The sequence below is a fragment of the Psammomys obesus genome, unplaced genomic scaffold (assembly GCF_907164565.1).
Source record: "Psammomys obesus unplaced genomic scaffold, mPsaObe1.curated_primary_1811, whole genome shotgun sequence".
NCBI classification, from domain to species: domain Eukaryota; kingdom Metazoa; phylum Chordata; class Mammalia; order Rodentia; family Muridae; genus Psammomys; species Psammomys obesus.
In genome coordinates, this window is record NW_026596415.1 from 606,943 (window position 1) to 631,222 (window position 24,280).

A 24,280-nucleotide genomic window follows, 5' to 3' on the forward strand; every position below is an offset into this window, starting at 1 on the left:
TATTTACATTAGTATTTATAACAGCAAACTTATAGTTATGAAGAAGCAACAAAATAATTTTATGCTTGGGGGTCACCACAACATGAGGAACTGCATTAGAGGGAAGGTTGAGAAACTGACATAGGCTGTAGTATGTGATCTTTACTCAGTAGAATCGCTCTGTACATGTCTCTTAGTCAACTTATAACAATGTAGCTCTGCTTTTTTTTTCTTGAGGTGATATGCAGACTTGCAAATATGACATCACAGTCACTTTCTTTGCCTTAATTTTTTCCATTTATTTATTTAGGTTTCTTTCACAGTGGTATCTGAAATGAGTGATGACTCCACACCAGATAGACTAATTGAAAGGATGAGAAATTCAAACTAAGAGAGTAGAAAGAGGGATTGGGAAGAACTGAGTTGATCTTTCCTCTGAGAATAGTTCTTTGTTAGTAAATCTGCAGAGAGGGTGGGAAGAAACTGAGTAATGTGGCCAGAAAGATGGTTTAGTGTTTAAGAGCGTTTGTTGCTTTCAGAGAACCCAGGTCAATTCCCAGCACTTACATGGCAGCTCACAACTGTCCGAACCTCCAGCTCCGTGGGATGGATCCAATACCCTCTTCTGGCCTCCTTAGGCACCAGACATGCATGTGGTGCACAGACAGACATGCAAGCAGAACACCCATAACATATAAAATAAATCTGAAAAAAAATTTAAGTGGGTAGGTATCCTCTAGCATCTTACGTTCAACGTGTAAGAAACAGGGTTCTGGAGCTAGAGAGATGGCTTAGTGATTATGACTATGAACTGCTCCTTCAGAGGATCCAAGGTGGCCCTAATCACCTGTAACTCAGCTTCAGGGGATCTGACATCTGGCTTCAGAATGTATTTGCACAGAATTGGCATGCACACACACATGCACACATAAATAAAAAAGAAAACAGAAAACAAGATCCTGGATAATATATAGTTTTAGTATTAGGTTAATATTGAAGTTAGTACTAGCACAGGAAGTAGTTATTGTGGCCATAAGGGACCATATTCAGTTATTCACCACATGCACTTTTCAGTAATATCTTGCTGCTTTAAACCTTTTCATAGTGAATCAAAAAATGTCATTATTCCTGGATAATCTGCTTAGACAAGGTGTGCTGCAATTTGTTTTGTGTTTCCTTTAACTCCATCCTTGAACAAACTCAGGAAAGTTTCTTAAGCTTTTCAATTGCTGATATTTGTGTCAACTGATTCTTCTATGTGGGAAGTTCATGTCAATGCAACATGTTTAACAGAATTCTTGGCCTTCATCCACTGTATTCTAGCAGTACACTCCCAGCTGTGACAATTAAAAAATGGCTCCAGATGGGGTGGGAAGAATTGCCTCTGGTTAGAAATCAGACAACCCAGAGCTACTGATCAGTTAGGGAGCCACTAGTTAACACTTGCCAACTTACATTTAGATGTCCTGAAATTAAGCAGAATCAACAGTTTATTTCCTTATGTACTAACCACATTCTTAGTGTTCAACAGCTGTATATATTTATGGCTACCCTATAGAGCGTCAGAGGGCTAGACCATTTTAATCACCAATACAGTACCTTTTAGAGCTTCTTGTCTTTGAAAGAGGCAACTCAATTCTCGTTTTTACCTAAGCCCATGTCTTTGGGTTTTTGTTTTGTTTTGTTTGTCTTTGAGATAGGTTTTCACTGTGTATCAAGGATTACCTTGAACTCATATATTCAACTCCCGAATGCTGGGATTGCAAGCATGTGCCATCACACATAGCTTTGTATAGTACTGGGGACTTGTAGGTACTAGGTAAGCACTCTGAGCTGTGTCATTGCCCCCCCCCCCCTTTTTAAATTTATTTATTTTTTTTACTAATTACATTTTTTTCACTTTGTATTGCAGCTGTAGCCCCCTCCCTTGTCCCCTCCCAGTTCCACCCTCCCTCCCTCCCACTTCTCCAATGTTATTTTTTTAAATTTTTATTACTTACAGTTTATTCACTTTGTATTTCACCTGTAGCTCCTTCCCAATCTCACCCTCCTCCCTCTTCTCCACCCATGCCCCTTCTCCAGTCCACTGATAAGGGAGGTCTTCCTCCCCTTCCTTCTGATCCTAGTCTGTCAGGTCTCATCTGGAGTGGCTGCATTGTCTTCCTCTGTGGCCTGGTAAGGCTGCACCCCCCTGAGGGGGAGGTGATTAAAGAGCAGGCCAGTCAGTTCATGTCAGAGACAGTCCCTGTTCCCATTACTATGGAACCCACTTGGACACTGAACTGCCATGGCCACATCTGTGCAGGGGTTATCTCCATGAATGGTCCTTAGTTTGGCCCCCATTTTTTGTTCTTGTCTTTACCTATACATTTATATTTTTGAGTCTCATTTTGAAAAAGAAGTTATTATGTTCTGTTAGAAGCTTATAAAGAGGAACAATTGCTGGATGAGTAGAACATCCTGATCATTATTGATAGCTGGAACTTTTATGTCTGCCTTCAGAAAGTATGATAAAAGGGCTGGAGAGAAGGCTTTAGTGGTTAAGAGTGCTCACTACCCTTATAGAAGACCAGGGTTTGGCTCCTAGCACTTAATGTAATGTGGCTCACAACTGCTTGTAACTCCAGTTCCAGGCATCTGACCAACACCTTCTGGCTTCCAAAGGTATCTATATGCTTGTTGTACTTTTAAATCCACAAAGTCTTACACACATACACATAAATAAAAAATAGTAAATCTTTTAAAAATGTTTTTTAATGCACAAGAAAAAGTTCCCAATGAGACACATTTAAAACGATTGGTTTCTATGTGTACTGAGGCAGAGTCCACTCTCTCACATATTGTAGAAGGACTTCTATATAGATATAATGACTGACCAAAAAGGTCAGTCCTCACCAAAAGTGAGGATTTTGTGTACAGGTACACAGTAGGTACGACAGTAAATGGTTACTTGTTGGATGGGATTTGCTGTATTGCTATCTTTCAGTTCTGGTCCTTAAAATGTATTGCCTTGGCTGTGCATGGTAGTGTATGCCTTTAATCCCAGCACTTGGATGTCAGAGGCAGATGGATGGATCTCTGTGAGCTTGAAGCCAGTCTGGTCTATATAGTGAGTTCCAGGACAGAGAGAGCTATGTAGAACCTGTCTCAACAAACAAAGAAGCACATATACAAGTAATTACCAGATGGCCTTGGTGATTCTGATTTATTCAGGATAGTGGTGGAGGTGTTAGTGATAAGGCTTTTGGTGTTCTTCCACCCCATCCCCAAGTCCTGATGTTATAGTTACACTTGTGAATTATCATTATAGCCGACATTGAATGTTGTAGGTTTTTACTTAAAGCAGAAATCTGTTCATTTGTTCATTCTTATTAGTTATGGTTATAATGAAAGGTATTTTTACTTTGTTTGCTTTTTTTTTTTTTTGAGATGAAATCTTGCATTGTAGTCCAAGTAGGTTTTAGACTATACTTTTCCTAACCTTCCATGTGCTGAGATTATAGGAATGCACATCACAATAGTCTACTAGTGTACAGTTTTAAATAGGTCACTGTTTAAGGAGGAGGAGTAGGAAGTAGTATAGAAATAAACAAACAAAAAATGAAGTAGATGGCCAGTTAAGAGTGTTGAAGAAGTGGGTGTTTTTAATGTGTTTTAAAGATTGTTTTTGTTTGGGATTATTACTGTTATTGTGTATGGTGTATGTGTGAGAGAGTACATGCAGGTATGCCACAGCACTAATATGAACTTTCTGAAGTTTATTGTCTCCTTCCACTGTAGAGTCCAGGGATAGAACTCAGGTCATCAGGCTTGTGCAGTGTGCACCATTATATCTGGTTTACAAAGAGACATTTTAGATAAAATTTTTAATTCAGAATTATGTTGTTCTAGAGTTTAATTGTAAATATAATGTAGATTTTTTGTAATGTAGATTTTTAATTTATACTTTTGCCTTACATTGTTTTCTTCTCAGAATTCATCTTATTTTATTATTTACTTTTTAAAAGTGTGTGTGTGTGTGTGCGTGTGTACACCTCATGTACAGGTAACAGAAGAAGGCATCAGAAACCTGGAGCTCTAGAGTTAAAGGCAATTGATGTGGGTGCTGGGTTTTGAACTCAGGATCTTTCCAAGAACAAACAAGCACAAGTAACTCTTAAACTTAAGCCTCTTTTTTCTTTTTAAATGATACTTGAAATCTTAAAAGTTGTTTTTGTTGTTGTTCTTTTAATTATGTCGAGGGCAATAGGGGGCTTGTGCCATGATATGCTCGTAGAGGTCAGAAGAAAACTTGTGAGAGTGAGTTTTCTCTTTCTTCTGTGATGGGTCCAGAGATAGAACTCAGGTTGTCATGTAAGGCTTGGTGGTAAGCACCTTTATCTGCTGAGAAATTTCAGCATTTGTTTGTTTGTTGTAGGATCTCAAGTAGCCTAGGCTGACCTCAAACTTGCTGTGTACCCTGGACTGGTTTTGCATCTCCCAATTTGCTAGGATTTTTAGTATGTGCTACCCCATCTGGTACTCATTTTGTTATTTTAGAGATAATATGCCACTGTTAATTCTTTATTATTCCAGTGCAGTTTTGGCAAATACAATAAACTTCATTATTATTGTTATTGTATTGGGGATTGAAGCTTACAGGCCTTTCATACTAGGTAGTCCTCTACCACTGAACTGTGTCTTTAAGATAGTAGGTTCCTTTTATCTTTCTAATTTAATTGCCTACAGACAAGTCCTGGCAAGACTTCCAAGAAGATTCTTAGTTATATCTAGTTAGGACAGCACACTGCTCTGTTTTGGTTCTTTTGAGACAGGGTTTCTCTGTGTATCCTTGGCTGTCCTGGACTCACTTTGCAGACCAGGCTGACCTCAAATTCAGAGGTCTGATGCCTCTGCCTCTGGAAGTGCTGGGATTACAGGTCCGAGCCACCATGCCTGGCTAGCATGCTGCTCTTTAAGGTTGTTTTTTTGTTTTGTTTTGTTTTCCTTCTTTCTTGTGATGTTAGGGATTGAACTCAATTTCTTGACGCATGCTATATAAGTAATCCCATTGAGATACACCCACGGCCTAGGAATTGTATTTTCGTTCAAGAATAAGTGTGGGATCCCAGATAAACAAGAACTTAGAAATAAAGCTTGCCTGCTTTATTTACTTAGTTGGAAGGTATTCATTAATGTCTAAGTGATGAATTTTAGAATCTGGCTTCTGTGGAAAGTGGAGAATTTTTAAATTTAGACTTGGATTTATCAGTTTCTGTGTATCTCTGATGGATTTTGTATTAGTTACTTTTTCTGTTGCTGTGATAAAACACCATGACCAAGACAACTTGGTTTATTTGGGGCTTACAGTTCTAGAGGGTTAGGACACATAATGATAGAGACAGCAGGCAGCAGACATAGCAGCGGGAGCTGGAAGCAGAGAGTCCACATCTTAGACCACAAACAGGAAACATAGAGCCAGGTGGGCATGTCATGGGGTATGGGGTGGGGGGCAGGAGACTTTAAAATCTCAGATCTTGTCTCCAGTGCATGATTCCTCCAGCAAGGCCATACCTCCTCATGGACTCCCCAGTAGGGTTATCAACTGAGGACTGTGGGGACATCTCACTCAAACCACCACAGTGTCTTTCTTGTCTCTCCATTAATATCATTGTTTATCTTTAAATATTTTTATCACTCTGTTGCATGTTCTTGCTCTTTTACATTCTTCTCTGCCTGCTCATGAATTTGCAAGGTTAAATACTAGTAGTTACACTTTGTCAATAACTATATATCCCTTTGAACTTGGAAATTATGTTTTATGAATGAGTAATTATAGTATGTCTTCATGTCCTGACAGACACATAGAAAAAGTTGTGGATGGGTTTATTTGTTTTAAATTTCTAATAGGGGTTGTGCATGGCATGACTGTGGAGGTTACAGGATAACTTGTGGGAGGTGATCCTCTCTTTCCACAGTGTGGGTTCTGAGGCTCAAATTTGGGTCATCACCCATGCATGGCATCAGGCACCTTGACCCATTCAGCCATCTCAATAGTCCTGTTTATAATTTCGAGTCAAGGTTTCCTAAAAGCCCAGGAGGAATTGGCCTTGAACTCCTCCTGATCCTCCTATATCAGCCTTCTAAGTCCCTAGATCATAGATGTACCCCATTACAAGTCCTGATTTTTTAATTTATCTTTTTAAAAGTAAGCATAAATAGAAGCTGAGGAGATGGTTCAGCAGTTAAAAACACTTGCTGCCCTTGCAGAGGATCTAGATTCCATTTCCACCACCCCACGGCTGCTCCCAGCTGGCTGTAACTCCGTTTCCAGAGGTTCCAACACCTTCTGACCTCCATAGGCACCTGCACTCACAAGGTGCACATTATGACATCCCTTACCCCTTTCCTTTGGTTTTCGAGACAGTTTCTTTGTGTATTCTTTGCTGTCCCAAAACCAGCTCTGGGGTTAAAGGTATGTGCCATTACTACCCAGCTCATTGTGTCATTTTCATTCATATTGATCATTATTTGTTCTAACTTTTCCCTTACCCATTTGTCCTCCCATCTCTTTCCTACCCCTCACTTGCTGGACCCCTTTTTTTCCTCCTAATAACCCCTTCTGTCTTCATGTTACATGTAGATCACAGGCGTTTAATCAGGTTATTTTACTCAGATTTATTTATTTTTAAGTTATTTGTGTAATATGCATAGGTGAAGACTCATGCCACAGTATGGGAATGGATTTGAGGACACCTTTGTGGAGTTGATTCTCTCCTTCCACCTTTACATGGAACTCAGGCCACATCATCAAGTGGCAAACACTTGTCTACTGAACCATTTCACAGGCCCTTTTCTAGGATTTAAATAAAGGAAGTTGAAGGCAGAAAAGTAAATATTTTGTGGAATTTGTGAGAACATGGTGACACCTTCATGGTAGGTGTGCTGCCTTCTGGTGTATACCCTTTCATTTCCCTTATAGCTCATAAATCACCACTACCACTCTGTAAATTTCCCTGGCCTTTGCTAAAGGAGTAAGGTTTAAGATCTGAAGTAAACATTTAGTTAGGGGTAGGGTAACTACATCCTGGTTTGCCTAGCACTATTCCAGATTACACCTTTTGTCCTGGTTTAATTATTAATACTCTTATAGTACCCCTGTTTCAGTCTCTTGCCACAGGCTTGGTGGCAAGTGGCCTTTACCATTTCACTGGCTGTTTTATTTGTTCTTAACTAAAGACTTGTTCCAATCCTGTAAGAAAAACTTGTCATGTAGAATGCAAATTTTTCCTGAATGGAAATATATATATATATATATATATATATATATATATATATATATATATATTTTTTTTTTTTTTTTTTTTTTTTTTTTTCTGAGTGAAAACAAGATTAAAAAAGACAATCACCTCGGGGACGCAGAGGCAGGAAGATCTCTATGAGGTCAAGTCCAGCCTGATCTACAAAGAGAGTCCAGGACAGTCAAAGCTACACAGAGAAACCCTGCCTTGAAAAACCAAAAAAAATAAAAAACTAAATATAAAAAAAATAAATGATCATGAGCTGGGCATGGCACACACTGTTAATATCAGGTGACAGAGCCAGGAAGATCTCTGTGAGTTTGAGGCCAGTTTGGACTGAATGTTACAGGACAGATAGGACTATGTAAAGAGAACCCCCCCGCCCCCCAAATCATTAAAAGTAAATTTTAGTTATTTGATTTTGGAGTTTGGCCTTTTCTCAGAATGTGAGTTATTTCATGGTCTGATAGTAGAAACAAGCAGTATTGCCTCATGGTTAAGAACACTGGTTCTAAAGTAATAATGACGGTTTTAAATGTCAGTAGGAGGTAGTGTGTATAAAGTGGTCAATTAGCATAATGCCTGATAATTGTGAGCAATTCAGTAAATATTAAGAATCATCCTACTTGGTGTACACGAGATTATGAACTTTTCCACAAGTATAAGCCGTAGAAAAGATTGTTATCCTTAATATCACTTTTATTTCCCCCTTCTATCATAAAACAGTTCCCTTCTAAAAATAGGCTTTGCACATTTCTGATGTTTGTTTTGGGTTTTTGTTATTGTGTGTTTGTTTAGACAGGATGTGATTTTTTTTTTGTCTTTTGATCATGAGGTTTTATCGATAGTATATGAGAAATGAAGTATGTATTTTCCACTTCAGTATATTGTTATTAAACATAGTATGCATTCTGAGGTTTACATGTATTTAGTTGTCTCAGTGAAATCAGTGTTTTTATAAGAAGATTCAGAAAGGTGCCTTCGGTATGTATTTACTTATAAGGAGACACTGGATCTATATTACAGGGTAACCATACTACAATTCACAGACCCAAAAAAGCTAAGTAACAAAAAGGGCCCAAGGGAGGATGCTGTAATGTCACTCAGAAGGGAAAATAGAATAGACAGCAGAAGTAGAAGAAGAGAGGGAACTGAGCAGGAAAAACAAGGGTTGGGAACAGATGTGGGGTAGTTGGTGAGAGAGCTGGGAACAGAAAGGTACACTGAGGGGGTGGGGCATCTCTTTGTCAAGCTGGAGGCCTTGCAACAGGGTAGGCTAATGGGAGGATATAAGTGTAATTCTATCTAAGACTTCTAATTGGTGGGGGGGAGGGAGGTTGGGGAAATAAAGACTGAAGTGACCAACTTCTATCCAGGTAGGACTAATGGAAGGAATGGAACAACAGTCCACCCCCAAAACCTGATCCAAAAATTACCCTGTGTACTCCCTTCTCTTCTCCCAATTGCCCCTTGCCAGGGGTAAGTGATCCAAAAGCAGGCAATAGAGTCCAAGTTAGAAACAGCGCCCCCCCCCTTCTACTCACCAAGTGACCCACATGAAGACCACACTGCCCACTGGCCACATATGGGCAGTGGGCCTAGGTCCAGACCATGTGTGCTCCTTAGTTGATGTTTGAGTTTCTGTAAGCCCTCATGGGTCTTGGTTAGTTGTCTCTGTTGGTCTTCTTGTGAGGTTCCTGTCCCCTCCAGATCCTTCCATCTTTCCCCCAACAACTTCCACAGAATCCCCGGATCTCCGTTCCAATCTTGACTGCTAGTCCCAGCACCTGTCCCAATCTGCTGCTATCTGGAGCTTTCCAGGCTATAGTCAAGTTAGGCTCCTGTCTGCAAGCATAGCAGAGCATTATTAATAGTGTCAGGGGCTGGCTCTCTACCATAAGGTAGGTCTCAGGTTAAGCAACTTATTGGTTGGACATTCCCTCAATCTTTGTTTCAGTCTTCGTTCCATCTTTATCCCTGCACTTCTCGTAGGATGTGATATATTTCATGCTGGCCTCAAACTCAGTTGTGTGGCCGAGGATGCCTTTAAACTTTTTAACCCACTGCCTTTATCTCCCAAGTACTGAGATCACAGATAATGTGGTACTTTACCCAGTTTCCACAGTGCTGGGGATCAAACCCATGGCCTTGAATTTGTAGCAGTTGAGTTCTGCCTCAGCCTCTTTAAGTGTTGGAATTACAGGCATAACCCACAACATCTAACTCAAATGCATTCTTTTTGTTGTGTTTTGAGTTGAAGGTCTCATATAGACCAGGCTGACTTGAAACTCCATTGGTAGATTATATTGGCTTTGAACACTTGTTCCTTCTCCCTCTGTTTCCCAAGGGATTATTCACCACCACACTTGGTTTCAATTTAATTCTTTATTCATGTAGGTTTGTGTGTGGTTCTTGCTTAGCCTTTGTATAAATACATAGTTTAAATATCTAGCAATATAACAGCAACATATGAAATAGGAATAAAAAAAAAATAGCGGCTGTTCTTGATGGAAATTTCTTTTGGCGTGATTTTTAGTTTTTTAAGGGACTCAATAAATACTCAAGTCAGGCATGTTAACACATGACTGTGATTTCAGTACTTGGCAAGTAGAAGTTTAGAAGTTCAAGGTTATGGGCTAAAGTTCAAGGAGTTTGCTCAGGCAGTAAAGTGCCTGTTAGGTAAATATAATAACCTGAGTTAGGATTCTTGGTATCTACATTAAAAAAATAAAAATAAAAATAAAAAAGAGGAGGGGGCTACAGCTGGGGTACAAAGCAAATAAAATGTAATTAATATAAAAAAGTTAAAAATTAAAAAAAAGATATGGCCACACATATCCTAACCATAGCATTGTGGGAAAAGAAACAGGCAGATCCCCAGAGCTTGCTGACCAGCAAGTCTAGTCTGACTAGCTATGCTAGCCTATCAATGAGCTCTGAGTTCATCTTACTCAAAAGATAATAGTGGAAGACACTTTATGTTGATGTGTAGTCTCTTTTACACTCTTGTACACAGATACCAACATGCATATACACACACACACAAGTTCATGTCCTTTTCAGCTACATAATTCAAGGCCAGTCTAGGCTTCACAAGACTCTGTCTCAAATAAAGGAATAAATCTGGGCTTCACAAGACTCTGCCTTAAATAAACAAACCAGACAAAAGACAGGGAGTCATGTGCCATGATGCGTATGTGAGGTCAGAATGTGAATTAGGTGTAATAGTTTTCTTCCACAATGTGAATCCCTGAACTTGAACTCAGGCTGTCAGACTTGGTACATGCTGAACCATCTCACTGATTATGGCTTTTTGTTTACTGTTTAACTAAAAAGATTTGTTACAGTGCAATAGGAAAAAAATTATTGTGTTGCACATTATAGAGAGAATGAAGGCCGATGTCCAGTGCTGAAAGTTATCTGACTTTAAACTCTTGATCAAATAAGGGCAGTAAGAACTAGTAGGAGTCTGTGTCCTTGCCTTGAGGCAGCTCATGCTATGACTAGTGGAAGGAGCATCTGTGAAAATGATTCTCAGTGAAGGATGTGAAGAATCCTGAAGACTAGCAGCTGAATGTCAGAATGGCCTCAGTTTTAAAAGTTCTGTTCTCTTAACCCCATGAATTCTATCTTTTGTTGTTTTTCTCAGTGAGTGTAGACTGGGTTTAGAAAAAGTGGTGATAGGTTACATAGGTTTTAGGCCATCCTGGGACATATAGGATGACTCCATCTCAAAGGAAAAACAAAAGGAAAAAAATTTGAGGAGGAGGAGGAGAAGAAAAGAAGAAACTGTTGTTAAAGGGGAAGGAAGTGATTCTATCCAAAAAGTTTCGTAGAAATATTGATGGTGGGACTGGAGAGAGGAGGTGGTTCATCAGTCAAAAGCACTTGTTGCTTTCAAAGACCACAGTTTGTTTGCTAGAATCCTGTCAGACAACTCACAACTGCCTTTAACTCCAGCTCCAGAGGATCTGACAAAAGAGAGGGAGACCTGTGTGCCAACCTCCTCTGGCCTCTATGTGTACATGCAAACATGCTTGTACACATATAAATGTACATTTTAAAAAAGAAGTCTTGACTTGTAATTTAAAGATGCAAAGAAAGGTATTCAAACCAAGCAAGTGGTTGTAACATGAAGATATGAGTCATCAAGCAAAATGATGATCTTTTCATTGGGCTATGAGAGATGAGAGTGATAAGGAACAAAACTGTCAGATTTAGGAGTTAAGATAAATGCTCTTGAATCTTATCTTTTCCACTTCCTACTCATAATCAGACCATGGAGATCCTTTTAAATCTAACCCATTTCATAGTTACATTAAAGGTGTGAATTTTATTTGAAACATCTGTTTGAAAATATTTTAAAATTATATTTAAACATCAAAAACAGATAACTTGGCATGGCTTAATCCTAGCACTCAGAGGTAGAGGCAAGCAGATTTCTGAGTTTGAGGCTAGCCTGGTCTCCATAGTAAGTGCCAGTCCAGCCATGGTGACATAATGACATCCTATCTCAAAAAAGAAAAGAAGGAAATATAAAGAAATAATAATAATAATAATAATAATAATAAATTAAAACATATGACTATAGGATTACTTTGTAAACCTTCTTAGAAGCGGGCATGTATAATAAAGTCCAGAAAAGGGAATAAGGAACTCAGGGATTTATTTGTCTTCAGCAGATCACATCTCCAAAGCTTAATTTCTTTACCTCTAAAATGTTAAGCTAGAATCAGATATTTTCATGATATACTTTTTTAATACAATTTTATGAATGAAACTTTACTTAAGATCCTTTGTGTAAACCAAAGCTGATTTACCTAATGGGTGTTAAGGCACTGGAAGACCCAGCTTTACTTAATTCTTCCTATAGTTCTTGGGAGATTAGTTTTGTGTGTGTGTGTGTATCAATATGTGATACAGAGATTTGTGTGAGTACAGGTGTGTGCATGTGAGATCAGAGGACAACTTAGGTGTTGATCTTCATTTTCCATTTGTTTGAGACAAAGTCCCTTAGTTGTTTCTTGTAGATACGCTAGGCCAGCTGACCTGCAAACTTCTGGATATTTTCCTTTTTCTACCTCCCAAGATCCTACTGTAGGAACAGGGGGATTACAGATTCACGACTATGTCTGGCTTTTTATGGGTTCTGGGAATTCACACTTGGGTCTTCACATTTGCTATGCAAGTGTGTTAGCTACTGAACCATCTCTTCAGACTGATTAGTTGTTTGTTTAAGATGGTGTCTCACTTCATAGCTCAAGCTGTCCTTAAACTTGAAGAGATCCTTCTGTCTCAGCTTTCCTGCCCCCCTTCCCATTTGTTGTAAGGCTTACAAGAACTCTGAACTGAATTCCTAAGGTCTTATACAAAATTAAACATTTTATGTTTCTGATATTAATAAACTGAGTAGACCTTCTTGGTAGAGTTGAGGAAGTAATTGAAGCTACTAAATGTAATAGATAGCACTGCAGAGTTGCTGTAGATGTGAGTAGGTTACAGTAAGCAGTATGAAGAGAAATTCAGGTCCTTCAAGGACTGCATTGATGGAGTTTCTGTAATTACAAAACAACACATACTGTATAGTTGAGGCAGCAAGACTTTTTTCTCTAAAAATTACTATGGAGATTAAAAAGAAAGAGAAATGTGTGTGGGGGGTTATTCATTATTTATTTATCCCCCCTCCCCGTGTATATATATGAAGACAACTTAGGTTAGCTCTTTTCTGTCATCATGTGGGTTAGAGATCAAATTTAAGTCATGAGCTTTGGTAGAAAGTACTTTTAACTGCTAAACCATCTCACAGGCCCTTATGTATGCTTTAATTCTACATGAATTAATAATTTGGGGCTGGAGAGAAGACCTGAGTTCAGTTTCCAGCACCCACATCAGCTATCTTTAACTCTAGCTATGGGGGATCTAATTTCCTATACTGGATTCTGGGCACCCATATACGTATATATGTATACACTCACATACCTAAGTAATACAGTAAATCATAAATTCAGCAGATTAAGCTTATATACTTATTTGAAAAAAATGTATGTAACAATAATAAGTAAAGAATAAGAGGTCTTGAATTTAAGGTGATAGGAAGAAGTGGGAGGGGCACATGGGGGAATTAGAGAGAATGGTAAAATGATTTAGTTGTATTTTAATTTAAAATGTTTAATTGCCATAAATACAGCATAATTAAAATAAATGTAAACTTTTTAGGAATTAAAAATACTTTTAATTTTTGGAGGGTGATAAATGGCAGTGCAATTTAAAAGGAACAGAAGGGAACAAACAGAACTGCCCTCTCTGACCTTTGCTCGTCTTCCCACTCCCATCACTTAGACCAGCTTTTACCAGACAGAACTATCATCTTTAGGTTTATGGGCAGATTAGTTTCCTGTGGCTGCTGGAGCAAATCACAAACTCAGCAGTGTAATATACACAGAAGTGAAGCTGGACGTGGTGGTGCATGCCTGTATCACAGTTACTTTGAGGGGCTGGGGCAAGATTGAAAGTTGTGATGCCAGTCTGGGTAATGGAGAAAGAAGGAACTGTCTCCCCCCCCAAAATCAGGGTTAGAGGGAAGGAAGGAGAGAGGGAGGAAGAAAAAGAGAGAAACTGATTTTGAGTTCAAGATTTGTGGACCAGAAGTTTGAAATTCCTATCTGTGGTCTACATAAGATTACCAGAGGGGACATTCTAATTCTAGTTTATAATGGATGTTGACATTCTTCAGCTTGTGACCACGTCATTTTTAATTAATCTTTTTAAAAATTAAGATATATTTCATTACATTTTGTATTCATCAAAACAATAAAGGTTTTCTAACCATCTCAAGATCTTTAACTCAATCACATTTGCGAAGACTTTGTCAGCTGGGTAGTGGTGTCACATGCCTTTGTTTCCAGCACCTGGGAGGCAGAGGCCGATGGATCTCTGAGTTCAAGGCCATCCTGGTTGTGCCGTGCCAGGGCTACACAGAGAAACCTTGTCTCAAAAAACAACAACAAAACAAAAAAGACTTTGCCATATAATATAACATTCACAGGCCCCAGGATCTTATAGGAAAGGAATAAGTAATATTTTTAGTCTACTGCAATGATAAAAACGAGTAGCAATCTACTGTATTTGTTTTTTGTTCTTAAAATAGAAAACTGGAAAAACGTCAGGATCTGTTAATTTAGGACTAGGTGAGTAAATTATGTGTGGTATATCTATCAAATGCAATCAGGTATAGTCACTAGAAAAATGAAGTGGGCATGTTGACTGGGGCTATACTTACTGTAAATTTGTATTTTAATTTAAAATTTTTAATTGCCATAAACAAGGCATAGTTAAAATAAATGTAAACTTTTTAGGAATTAAAAATACTTTTATTTCTTTTTGGAGGGAGATATATGTACACATGTGGCAGTGCAATTTGAAAGTAACAGAAGGGAACAAAGAAAAATGCCGAACAGCAAGCTACAGAGGTATATGTAAGATGAAAATGGGTTCCATTAAAGGTTAGGGCTGGAGGACTATAGTGGGGCAATCGGACCCACCAGCAATACAGATGATGACACTGAGTCTTTTTAATATTTGAAAGCTTAGGCCTTTTGATGGGCAGTCTCCCTGACCTATCCTGGCACTGTGTCCAGCCACGTGGCCAGGTCTACCTCTCTGCCCAACTCTGGTCTGTCTCTTCACCCCATAGTCTGCTCACAAATCTCCTGCACCTCTGATTTCTTCTCTCAGAGTCCCTTTCTCTGTCCAGAAGATTCACCTTCTACTTCCTGCCATCAAGTCTTTATTACAGTCAATAGACAAGAGAGGAAGGATAAATATTTACAAAATACAAGGCTGGTGATGAGCCATAGAAATAATAATACCAAGATCCAGCTAGTATTTAGCTCTCTGCTGGTACAGAATTAACAATTGAAAATAGAGAGACAAACCTTCACACAGCGTACCCCAACAGGGGATTTTTACTTTGTATGCTATACTTTTATATGTTACAGTAAATCTGCATTTTTATAGTAAATCCAAGAGAAGTGGACTTGCATTTGATTTTTCTGAATGAATTAGGTAACAGAGGTAATAGGCCAAAGCAGATGTGGTAGCTTTTGTCTATAATCCCAACACTAAAGAGGCTGCTGAAGGAGAATTGCAGTGAGTCCTAGGCTGGCCTGGGCAACAGAGCAAGATTATATTTTAGAATAAATAAAAAATTGTAATTGAGGAATGTTAAATTTTTACCTTTTTTGATTTATTTTTTAGATAACAGACCCTACATTAGCTGAAATGGGAAAAAACTTGAAAGAGGCAATGCGGATGCTAGAGACCAGCCAGAGGTGAGCACGTAGGGTAGAGGCTACCCTGTTGAGTGTGTCCAGCCTATTTTAAATCTGGTGGTTCTGGTTCCTTCCTGTTTCAGATGCCTCCCATCTCTAGGATGTCAGCTTCCATTGGCTTTAAAGCTAGGTATTGAGTGCTTTGCAATGATGGGGTTTTGACATTTTGGGAAGGACCTTTCAGTTCTGCCACTTTAGAATTTTATTTATGGAATATGTTGATTTGAATATTTAAATACTTCTTAGTATAGGTTCAGTCACATGGGGTAGCAACTGACCAAGCAGTTGGTTGAAGTGGTTTTTTTATTTTATTTTAATATATATAATTTTTTTTCCTGAAACTCTCAAGTATATCTGGGGTCTTGAGATAAAATAAATGTGTTTGAAATCTTGCACCAGTCACTGAATGTTCTAGGTAACATAATATGTTGGCATGTTCATATGTTAGAAAGTTGGTTGGTGAAAACATACAGTCAACTTTTTCTTTCTTTTAAACCAGAAGAATAGAGGAGGAAAATGGAAAGAAGCCAATATCAGAGGACATTCCAGGGCCACTTCAAGGCAGGTAGGTCGCAATAAGGATCAGTACCTTTAGTTAGGATATAAAATATTTCTTAACCCAAAATTTTACCATTATTTGCTTGCATGTTTACGTTGAATGAGTACCAAGATAATTTAAGTAGTTGCTCAGAATGTTAGAAAACTTTCTCGTTGGTGATAATGGTGAACTTACTTGCTTCTTTCTCTCCCAGAACATTGTTGGCTTGCCTTCAACTGGTGGCAATTGTCTGGACTCAACCTCTGAGTACTAGATTACAGGCATGTCCCACCATACCTGGTCCCTTCTCAGAACTATAATCCATGATCAAAAGCCATTAATGACTTCTTAATTATAACTGGGATAGCAAGCTAATTCATTCTTGAAACCGGTAATCTCTCTTGTAGACAGAGTTTTATTGTGAGAACTATTTTAATTTAGTACAGTTAATAATTTTTATAATATAGTAATTGAACAGGGCACAGTGGTATATGCCTTTAATCCCAGCACCCAGGAGACAGAGGCAGGCAGATGTCTGAGTTCAAAGCCAGCCTTGTCTCCATAGGGAGTTCCGGGACAGCTAGGGCTACATAGAGAGACCCTGTCTCAAAAAACAAAAAAACAAACAACAAAAATTAATAATACAGTAAACGAGAGGGGAAATGTCAGCTTTAAATCATTGCTGAAATGATTAATTTGTTTGCAGCTAAAGCAAGTTTATCAAGTCATTGTAGTCTGAACTAGTAGTGAAAAGAAGTAGCTGGCTGTCATTTTCATAGAGTGCTAGTAATTAAAGTCCCAGCTCAACTTCCTTGAGACAATTTTTTTATAACCAGGAAACTGTACTTAGGTCAACAGTACAACTCCCTTAAATTGTTCTTTGACCTGAAGATAAATTGCACAAGATTACAAAAGAAAAGGATTGAGGAAGTATCACACCATACAGTAAATATTATACCTAACACACCCACATACTAATGTTTTTAGTCCTTCCTGCTTGTAGCATAAATCCTGCTGGTTTGAAGTCCTGTAGTGCTTTCTACCACTCAGAATAGGAAGCAGATCCTGTTTCCTATTCCAGGTATGAAGGGACAAGGATTGTTTATTGTCTTAATTACACAAAAGTATCTCTAGACCTCCCAAAAACATCTGAAGTTTTCAGAATGGCAGCACATTAAAAACACTGTAACAGTGGCCCAGGAGTATTTATATTTAGTAATACTAACGTCTAAATATATGAGGCTAGTAAGTGCTTCATAGGCACTGTCAGATTATCTCTTCCCCATTCTATAATGCATGGGCTCAGCCACTTGGATCTCTCAAAGACACAAGGATAGTATCCAAGTGAGCTTTAGCTTTCTTCCCCTGTCCTCCTCTCTTGCAGTTTTAAAGGATCACAGCATTTCATTAGGAGATTAGTGCCTTGGGGGTGATGAGTTTGGAGTATTATTTTGATAGTACTTTTATTTTTTACTACTATTTTTGTGGTCCTTGGTATTGAACTTAGTTCAATACCATGCTAGACAAGTTCTCTACTATTCCCCATTATATCTCTTCAATGCTTCTTTTATTTTTAAGAGAAAATTTTTATAAGTAATTTTCTTGGTTTGTTCTGTTTTTTTGAGATGATGTTTCTCTGTATACCTCTGGCTGTCCTGGAATTCACTCTGTAGGCCAGGCTGGCCTCAAACTCAGAGATCCACTTGCCTCTGCCTCCTGGGTGCTGGATTAAAGGTGTGTACCTCCACCACCCAGCCAGTAATATTCTTATTCATATAGTAATTTTACATCTTATGCACCACAGATTGCCTTGCTGTTTCATACTGCTTTAGTCATTGACATTTTTCTTCTGTTTCCATCTCATATAATGAGTAGTTAATAGTGTAGAAGTCAGTCTATTTGTCCTCTAAGCAAATCTCAAATTTCCAATTTGGATAAGAGTTAGAAATAAATTATATGTGTAAGGCTGTGATTCAAGTGAACAAGACTCCCCAGGGAGAAAACAAGATAGATACACCTGTATCATTAAAGAATTTAGTTGGTTTTATGACCTTCTCACATTCTTACAAAGACTGGCTCTTAAAACATACTTATTAAAATTTCTCTGTTATTCAAGATTGAAAGGATCTATTATAGAAATAAACTAGAGCAAGACTGGAAATATTTTCAAAAATCAAGCTTATATTTGGGTCAAAGAATCATAAGTAAAGTTAAATAATTTGAAGGTTTTAAAAAATAAACTTTCTAACATTCTTTGTCTTGTAGCTAGATAACAAATAATAGTAAAAAGGAAAACAACAACAACAAAAACACTTCAAGTTAGTTTGAATGAGAGAAACAGTTGGGAAATGGAGGGGAGGGGTGTTATATGTTCTTTCCACCCTCCTAACACTTTTTGTTCTGCAGTGGACAAGATATGGTGAGCATTCTCCAGTTAGTTCAAAATCTGATGCATGGAGATGAAGATGAGGAGCCCCAGAGCACCCGGTAATGAAGGAGTGTTGATAGCTTGCCTTTGAATGTCTGTTCTTGCTCTGGTAGGGGTGGCACAGGCCTTTAATCCCAGCACTAAGGAGGCGGAGGCAGGTGGATATCTGAGTTTGAGGCCAGCTAGAGAGAGAATTCCAGAACAGCCAGGGCTACATAGAGAAACCCTGTCTTGAAAAACAAAACAAAACAAAAAAGAAAGTCTGTTCTTGACTCTCTTATCAGGAGTTTCTCAAGGAAGAAATTTAAGTGTAATTAATTTCATTAAAAGTTACATTTTTATTTTTATATTCTGAAAGTAGATCCTGGCATTTTTATATTATTAGGTCTTATGAAGAGCCATTAGAAGGACTGAAGTGCTTTGTGCTTTTCTATTTTTTGCTTTAGCTTATTATGAACCACAGTTAAATTGATTAGTGGAAGCCTTTATTGTTTGCGAATCACATTTTGTTTTATTTATTCATCTAGTGTATTTAAATTAATATGTCTTCATTTTGTCAATTTTTTATGCTGTCAGTAATATATTTTCCTTGTTCAAAAGACAGAAGATAAACTGGGCATGATGGCACACACCTGTAATCCTAGCATTCTAGAGGCCAAAGCAAGGGGATCACAAGTTTGAAGCCAGCATAGGGCTACAAAGCAAGACAAAAGCAAAGCAGAGTAAAATTGAAAAGAAAGGGTATACAAAAATAGTTTTCTAGGCTGTGTCAGCCTGTATGTGTCCTGAGGTTAATTCCCAGTACTGAAAAACACACAGGCATCCCTACCTGGTTCTCTTTTGTGGTCATAGACAATGACTAGTTTATTATTCTCCCACAGATATTTTATGTGTTTGTGTATACATCTATATATACCCTCTCCAGTACTTAAATACTATACACCCTGGCGTTTTTCACTTAGGCCTTAAGAGCTCATTGCTTGGCACACGAGGAACTTTCTCTTTGTTAAGAGCAACTTTATTTTACTTTGAGTAAATAAATAGAATTTTATAAATAGAATTTTATTTCATGTTCCTGTTTTACTGATAGAAACATTGCTGCAGCCAGTAACTTTAAGCATGTTATTTCTTGCAGGGGCAAGTGTGTTTGGGAAATAAGTCATAGAAATAGGATGCTGGGTCAGATAGTGTATGCATGCATTTGAAATTTCACTAGAGCCAAATATTGCTTCTAGGAGATAAGCCAGTCCATAAGCTCACAGGGAGTGTGTAAGAATACTTTCCCCACCTTTCTACAGTGGTGTTATCAAACTTAAAGATCTTTGATAAGTGGTGAATGACAAATATAAAGTGAGGTATTTCAGTATCATATTTTTCTTATGAACTAGATCATGTCTTTTTGTATGTTTTAAGACTTACTTGATACTGGGGGTGTAGCTCAATGGTAGAATACTTGCCTCACATGGGCTAGGTCTCAAGTTCAAGTCTTAGTACCTTTTTAAAAAGATGTTTAAAAAAGACTTAAAAAATTATTCATGTATATGTGTCTGTGTAAGTGTATGCTATATATCTGTGGGTGTCCATGGAAGCTGGCACCCTACAACTGAGCTATATTACCTTTCCTCTGCAGTTCATCATGATTATCATTATTATTTTATGTATATGGATGTCTTGCCTTCATGTATGTCTGTGCACCACTTGTATGCCTAGTACCTGAAGAGGCCTGAAGTGTGTCAGAGCCCTTGGGACAGGTGCTGGGAACAGAACTGGGTCTTACTCAAGAGTAGCTAGTGCTCTAAAACTTCTGAGCCATCTCTACATACCTCCTCCATAGCTCTAAAGGCTAAATATCAACCTTTTTTTTTTTTTTTTTAATTTAGAACCATCTTTTAAATTTTTTTTTTTAAATTAAGAACCATTTGCATTGTCAGTAAAGATATTTATCTTTTAGGACCCAATTTTAAAAATATTTTTCTTCCCAGACTTTCAGCATCTCATAGACATTTTTTTCTGAATTCCCCTGTAGGACATGAAGTAAATTGAAACTCTGCCAAATTTCTATGAAACACTTCTAAAAATATATTTCTTTTTCTATATTTTGGCAATAATCAGATTTTAATACTCTAATAAATTTTGATTAACAGAATCCAGAATATTGGAGAACAAGGTCACATGGCTTTGTTGGGTCATAGTCTGGGTGCTTATATTTCAACTCTGGATAAAGAAAAGCTGAGAAAACTTACAACCAGGATACTTTCAGACACTACCTTATGGCTACGCCGGATTTTCAGGTAAAGACATTGTAAGCCAGGTTTTTTTTTTAAGAATTCATTTATTTACTGGTAAAGACATTATGAGAGATGTTTTGTTTGTTTGATTGATTTTCGGTTTATTTACTTGTTTTTGACAGAGTCTCTATGTAGCCTGTCAATCCTGGAACTTGCTGTGTAGATCAGGCTGTCCTCAAATGACAGAGATCTGCCTGACTCTTCCTCTCAAGTGCTAGGATTAAAGGCATGCACTATACCCAGCTCTACTTCTTTTCTTTTAAATTATATGAGTATCTTGACTGCATGTATGGAGATGTACCACATGTGTATACTACCAAGGAGGCCAAAAGAGGCCATCAGATCTTCTGAAGCTAGATTTTCAGATAGTTAAGAGCTGCTACATGGGTGCTGGGAACCAAGCCCAGATTCTCTGTTAGAGCATATAGTGCTCTTAATTGACCAGCCACCTTTTCAGCTACTCCTACATGTTTTTAATTCCTGGTAAAGATGAATCAGAATCAGATGTGGGTTGTGAAGAATGTTTTTATGTTGCTCCATATGGATTTGATTCTTCCTTGGAGGGGTGGTTTAACCTCTCCAAGCCTAGTTATTATCCTCTATTAAGTAGGGAGAATATAGACAGCTATTTTGTTTGAGGATTAAGCACATTAATGCTTCATTTATTTTGGATGTCTTAGTGCTGAAACTCCTAACAACCATTTTGGCCTGTAGCATTAGCCTTCATGTGACACAAGAAAGAGCCACTGTCTTCAGACTTTTTATTTCTGCACTTCTAGTCTTTGTTTCCATCATTTCTGTTCATTCTGTTTCTAAAGTTAGGTGTGGACGCTTGGTCTTTGCTTCTTCCCTGCATAACCCACACCTGCAGTGAATAGCCAACCCTTGAAAATGAAGGGGGATCCTCACTGTGTCCTCTCTCTGCCTGATCTAGTGTCTGAGAAAAGAATTGTTTTCATGATATTGTACTAGAGAAAAAAAGCATAATTAACTAGGAGTACATTAATATGTATCTGGAGAGGTAGCTGATCAGTTAAGAGCACTGGCTGTTTTTCTAGAAAACCTAGATTTTATTCCTAGGACCCTTATGACTGTTCACAACAATCTGTAACTTCAGTTTTGGAGATCTGATGACTCTTCTGGCCACTTTGGGTACTGCACATGTGTGATGCACATACATACGTAAAAATCTTTTTAAAAATTAAAAGAGTACAGTAACATACAAGATCTCTTAATAGGTATGAAAATGGATGTGCTTATTTCCATGAGGAAGAGAGGGAAGGACTTACTAAGATCTGTAGGCTTGTCATTCATTCTCGCTATGAAGACTTTGTAGTGGATGGATTCAACGCGTTATATAACAAAAAGCCTGTCATATATCTTAGTGCTGCTGCTAGACCTGGCCTGGGCCAATACCTTTGTAATCAGGTAATGTAAAAAACAGGTTGTTATTGTTTTTAACAGCTTCCTTTTTGTTTCATGTGTATATGTGTATGCATATGTTTATATGTCTGTGTCAGTAGGGACATATGTGTTCATGGAGGCCAAGGGTTGATGTCAGGAGTCATCCTCCAATATTCTTTCATACTGTTCACTGAAACAGGGTCTCTTAGTCAAACCCAGAGCTTACTCTGCAGATTGTCTGTTTCTGTCCTCCAGGACTGGAATTACAAATGGATGACTACTTTTACCTGGCGTTTACAGTGTTTATGTGGATCCAAACTATAGTCTTTACACTATGTATTAAATGTTTTATCTCTGAGCCATTTCCCCAATCCCAATTTTGTTTTTATTTTTGTATATTTGTGTTTGCATGCATGGCTATATCTGTACCACATTTATGTAGGTTCCCAGAGATCAGGAGAGGGTGTCATGTGCTCTGGAAGTGGTATTATAGGTGATTGTGAACATTTCAGTATGTCTGTCAGGAACCAAACCCATCTCTCCAACCCCCAAAGATAGATATTTTAAAGAAATTGTATCATATAGTTGGTTTTTTGTTGTACTACTACTAGAGCTCAAACCCAAGGCTTCACATATGCTAAGCAGGGGCTGTACACATGGAGCAACACCTGCTGCCCCAGTGCTTTATCTTTTAAATTTTTAAAAAAGAAATTTTATTTGTTTGTTTATGTATATCTGTGAGTATATTCCACGTGTGTGCAGGTGTCTATGGAGGCCTGGAGCCAAGTTGCAGGTGTTTGTAAGCTACCTGATGTGGGTACTGGAAACCAAACCCAGATCCTCACCAAGTATTTCTAAACACTGAGCCTGTTTTTTAAACATTTAAAGCATGTAGGTGCATTTCTTTAGCTCCTGTTGGTGTCATGTTGAAAAAAGATATTTTTATATGCTTTTTTGTTATTATACAAACAGTTCAGCACTGTGGGCTGGCAGGATGAGTCAGTGGGTAAAAGTACTTGATACATAAACTGGATGACCTGAGTGTGATCGCTAGAACCTATGTAAGAAAGCCTGATACACTGGCATGTTCTGTAATCACAGCATGAGATGGGATATGGAGTCAGGAGAATTGGCCAGAGTCTCACAGACCAATTAACTTGGAGTCTGTAACATGACACAAAACAGAAAAGAGATGCTACCTCAGAAAGGGAAAGGAGAGAATTGACTCAAAAGTTGTCCTTTGACTGCTATTGCATATGTGCGTTCCCTGGCCCCCTAAAAAAAGTTAAAAAGAAAAGAAACTCCACCAGCCTAGACTGCATAGTATTACTATATCTCAAAATAAAGTTATTGAATTTAGAAATAATGTCTCACTGGACTTGGTGGTTGTACAGCAATTTTAGAGCTTGGAAACTATAGGCAAAAGGATGTGAGCCACCATAGCCAACTAATTTTTCAGATGAGGTCTTACCATGAGTATGACCAGGCTGGTATTAAAATAACTTTGTAGCTCAGCATGGCTCTGAACTGGCCATCCTCTTTCTTCAGCCTCCCAAGTGCTAGGATTTTAGGCTTTTGGCACCATACCCAGACTTTCAAACACTTTTAAAAGTGTTTGAAATGGATCTTTGTTTTTCAGTACTTTAAGAAAGGGATGAGGTATAGCTCAGTAGAAGAGCAGTTTGATTAGCATCCTTATGGCCCTGGGTTCAATTCCTGACACTGCCAAAGAAAAAGGTACTGCAAAAAGTCTTTTCTAGAAGTAATGTGTGAATGAAACACTGAACTGTATTTTAAATTTTATACTGCACCTGTTTATAGTTCTTAAACCTACAAAAACTCCCTGTGTTTGGAATCTAAACATTACGAACATAAAATTAATTTGACAACTTTCTTCTTTCATGGCATTGACTTTGCTTCTTTTAAAAAATATACTTCTGCTAATCCAAATTTGTTATTTTTAGGAGTAGAAGAACCCATAAGTAAGATACTGTTCTCTGAATGGTGTGAGGAAGAATCCCAGATTACCCTCC

At 38.0% G+C, this 24,280-nt stretch overlaps 1 protein-coding gene across 5 annotated transcripts in view; it reads left to right on the plus strand.

The window, feature by feature from the left end:
• Pdxdc1 (pyridoxal dependent decarboxylase domain containing 1) overlaps positions 1 to 24,280 on the plus strand; it is a 63,067-nt gene that overhangs the window by 2,668 nt on the left and 36,119 nt on the right. For 3 of the 5 annotated variants that reach the window (XM_055597735.1, XM_055597738.1, XM_055597737.1), the window contains exons 2-6: positions 15,516 to 15,589; positions 16,089 to 16,154; positions 18,534 to 18,614; positions 20,700 to 20,846; positions 22,082 to 22,271. In XM_055597735.1, the coding sequence (XP_055453710.1) occupies positions 15,516 to 15,589; positions 16,089 to 16,154; positions 18,534 to 18,614; positions 20,700 to 20,846; positions 22,082 to 22,271 (558 nt within the window). The remainder of the gene's footprint in view (positions 1 to 15,515; positions 15,590 to 16,088; positions 16,155 to 18,533; positions 18,615 to 20,699; positions 20,847 to 22,081; positions 22,272 to 24,280) is intronic. The other 2 variants (XM_055597736.1, XM_055597739.1) reach the window with 2 other exon arrangements.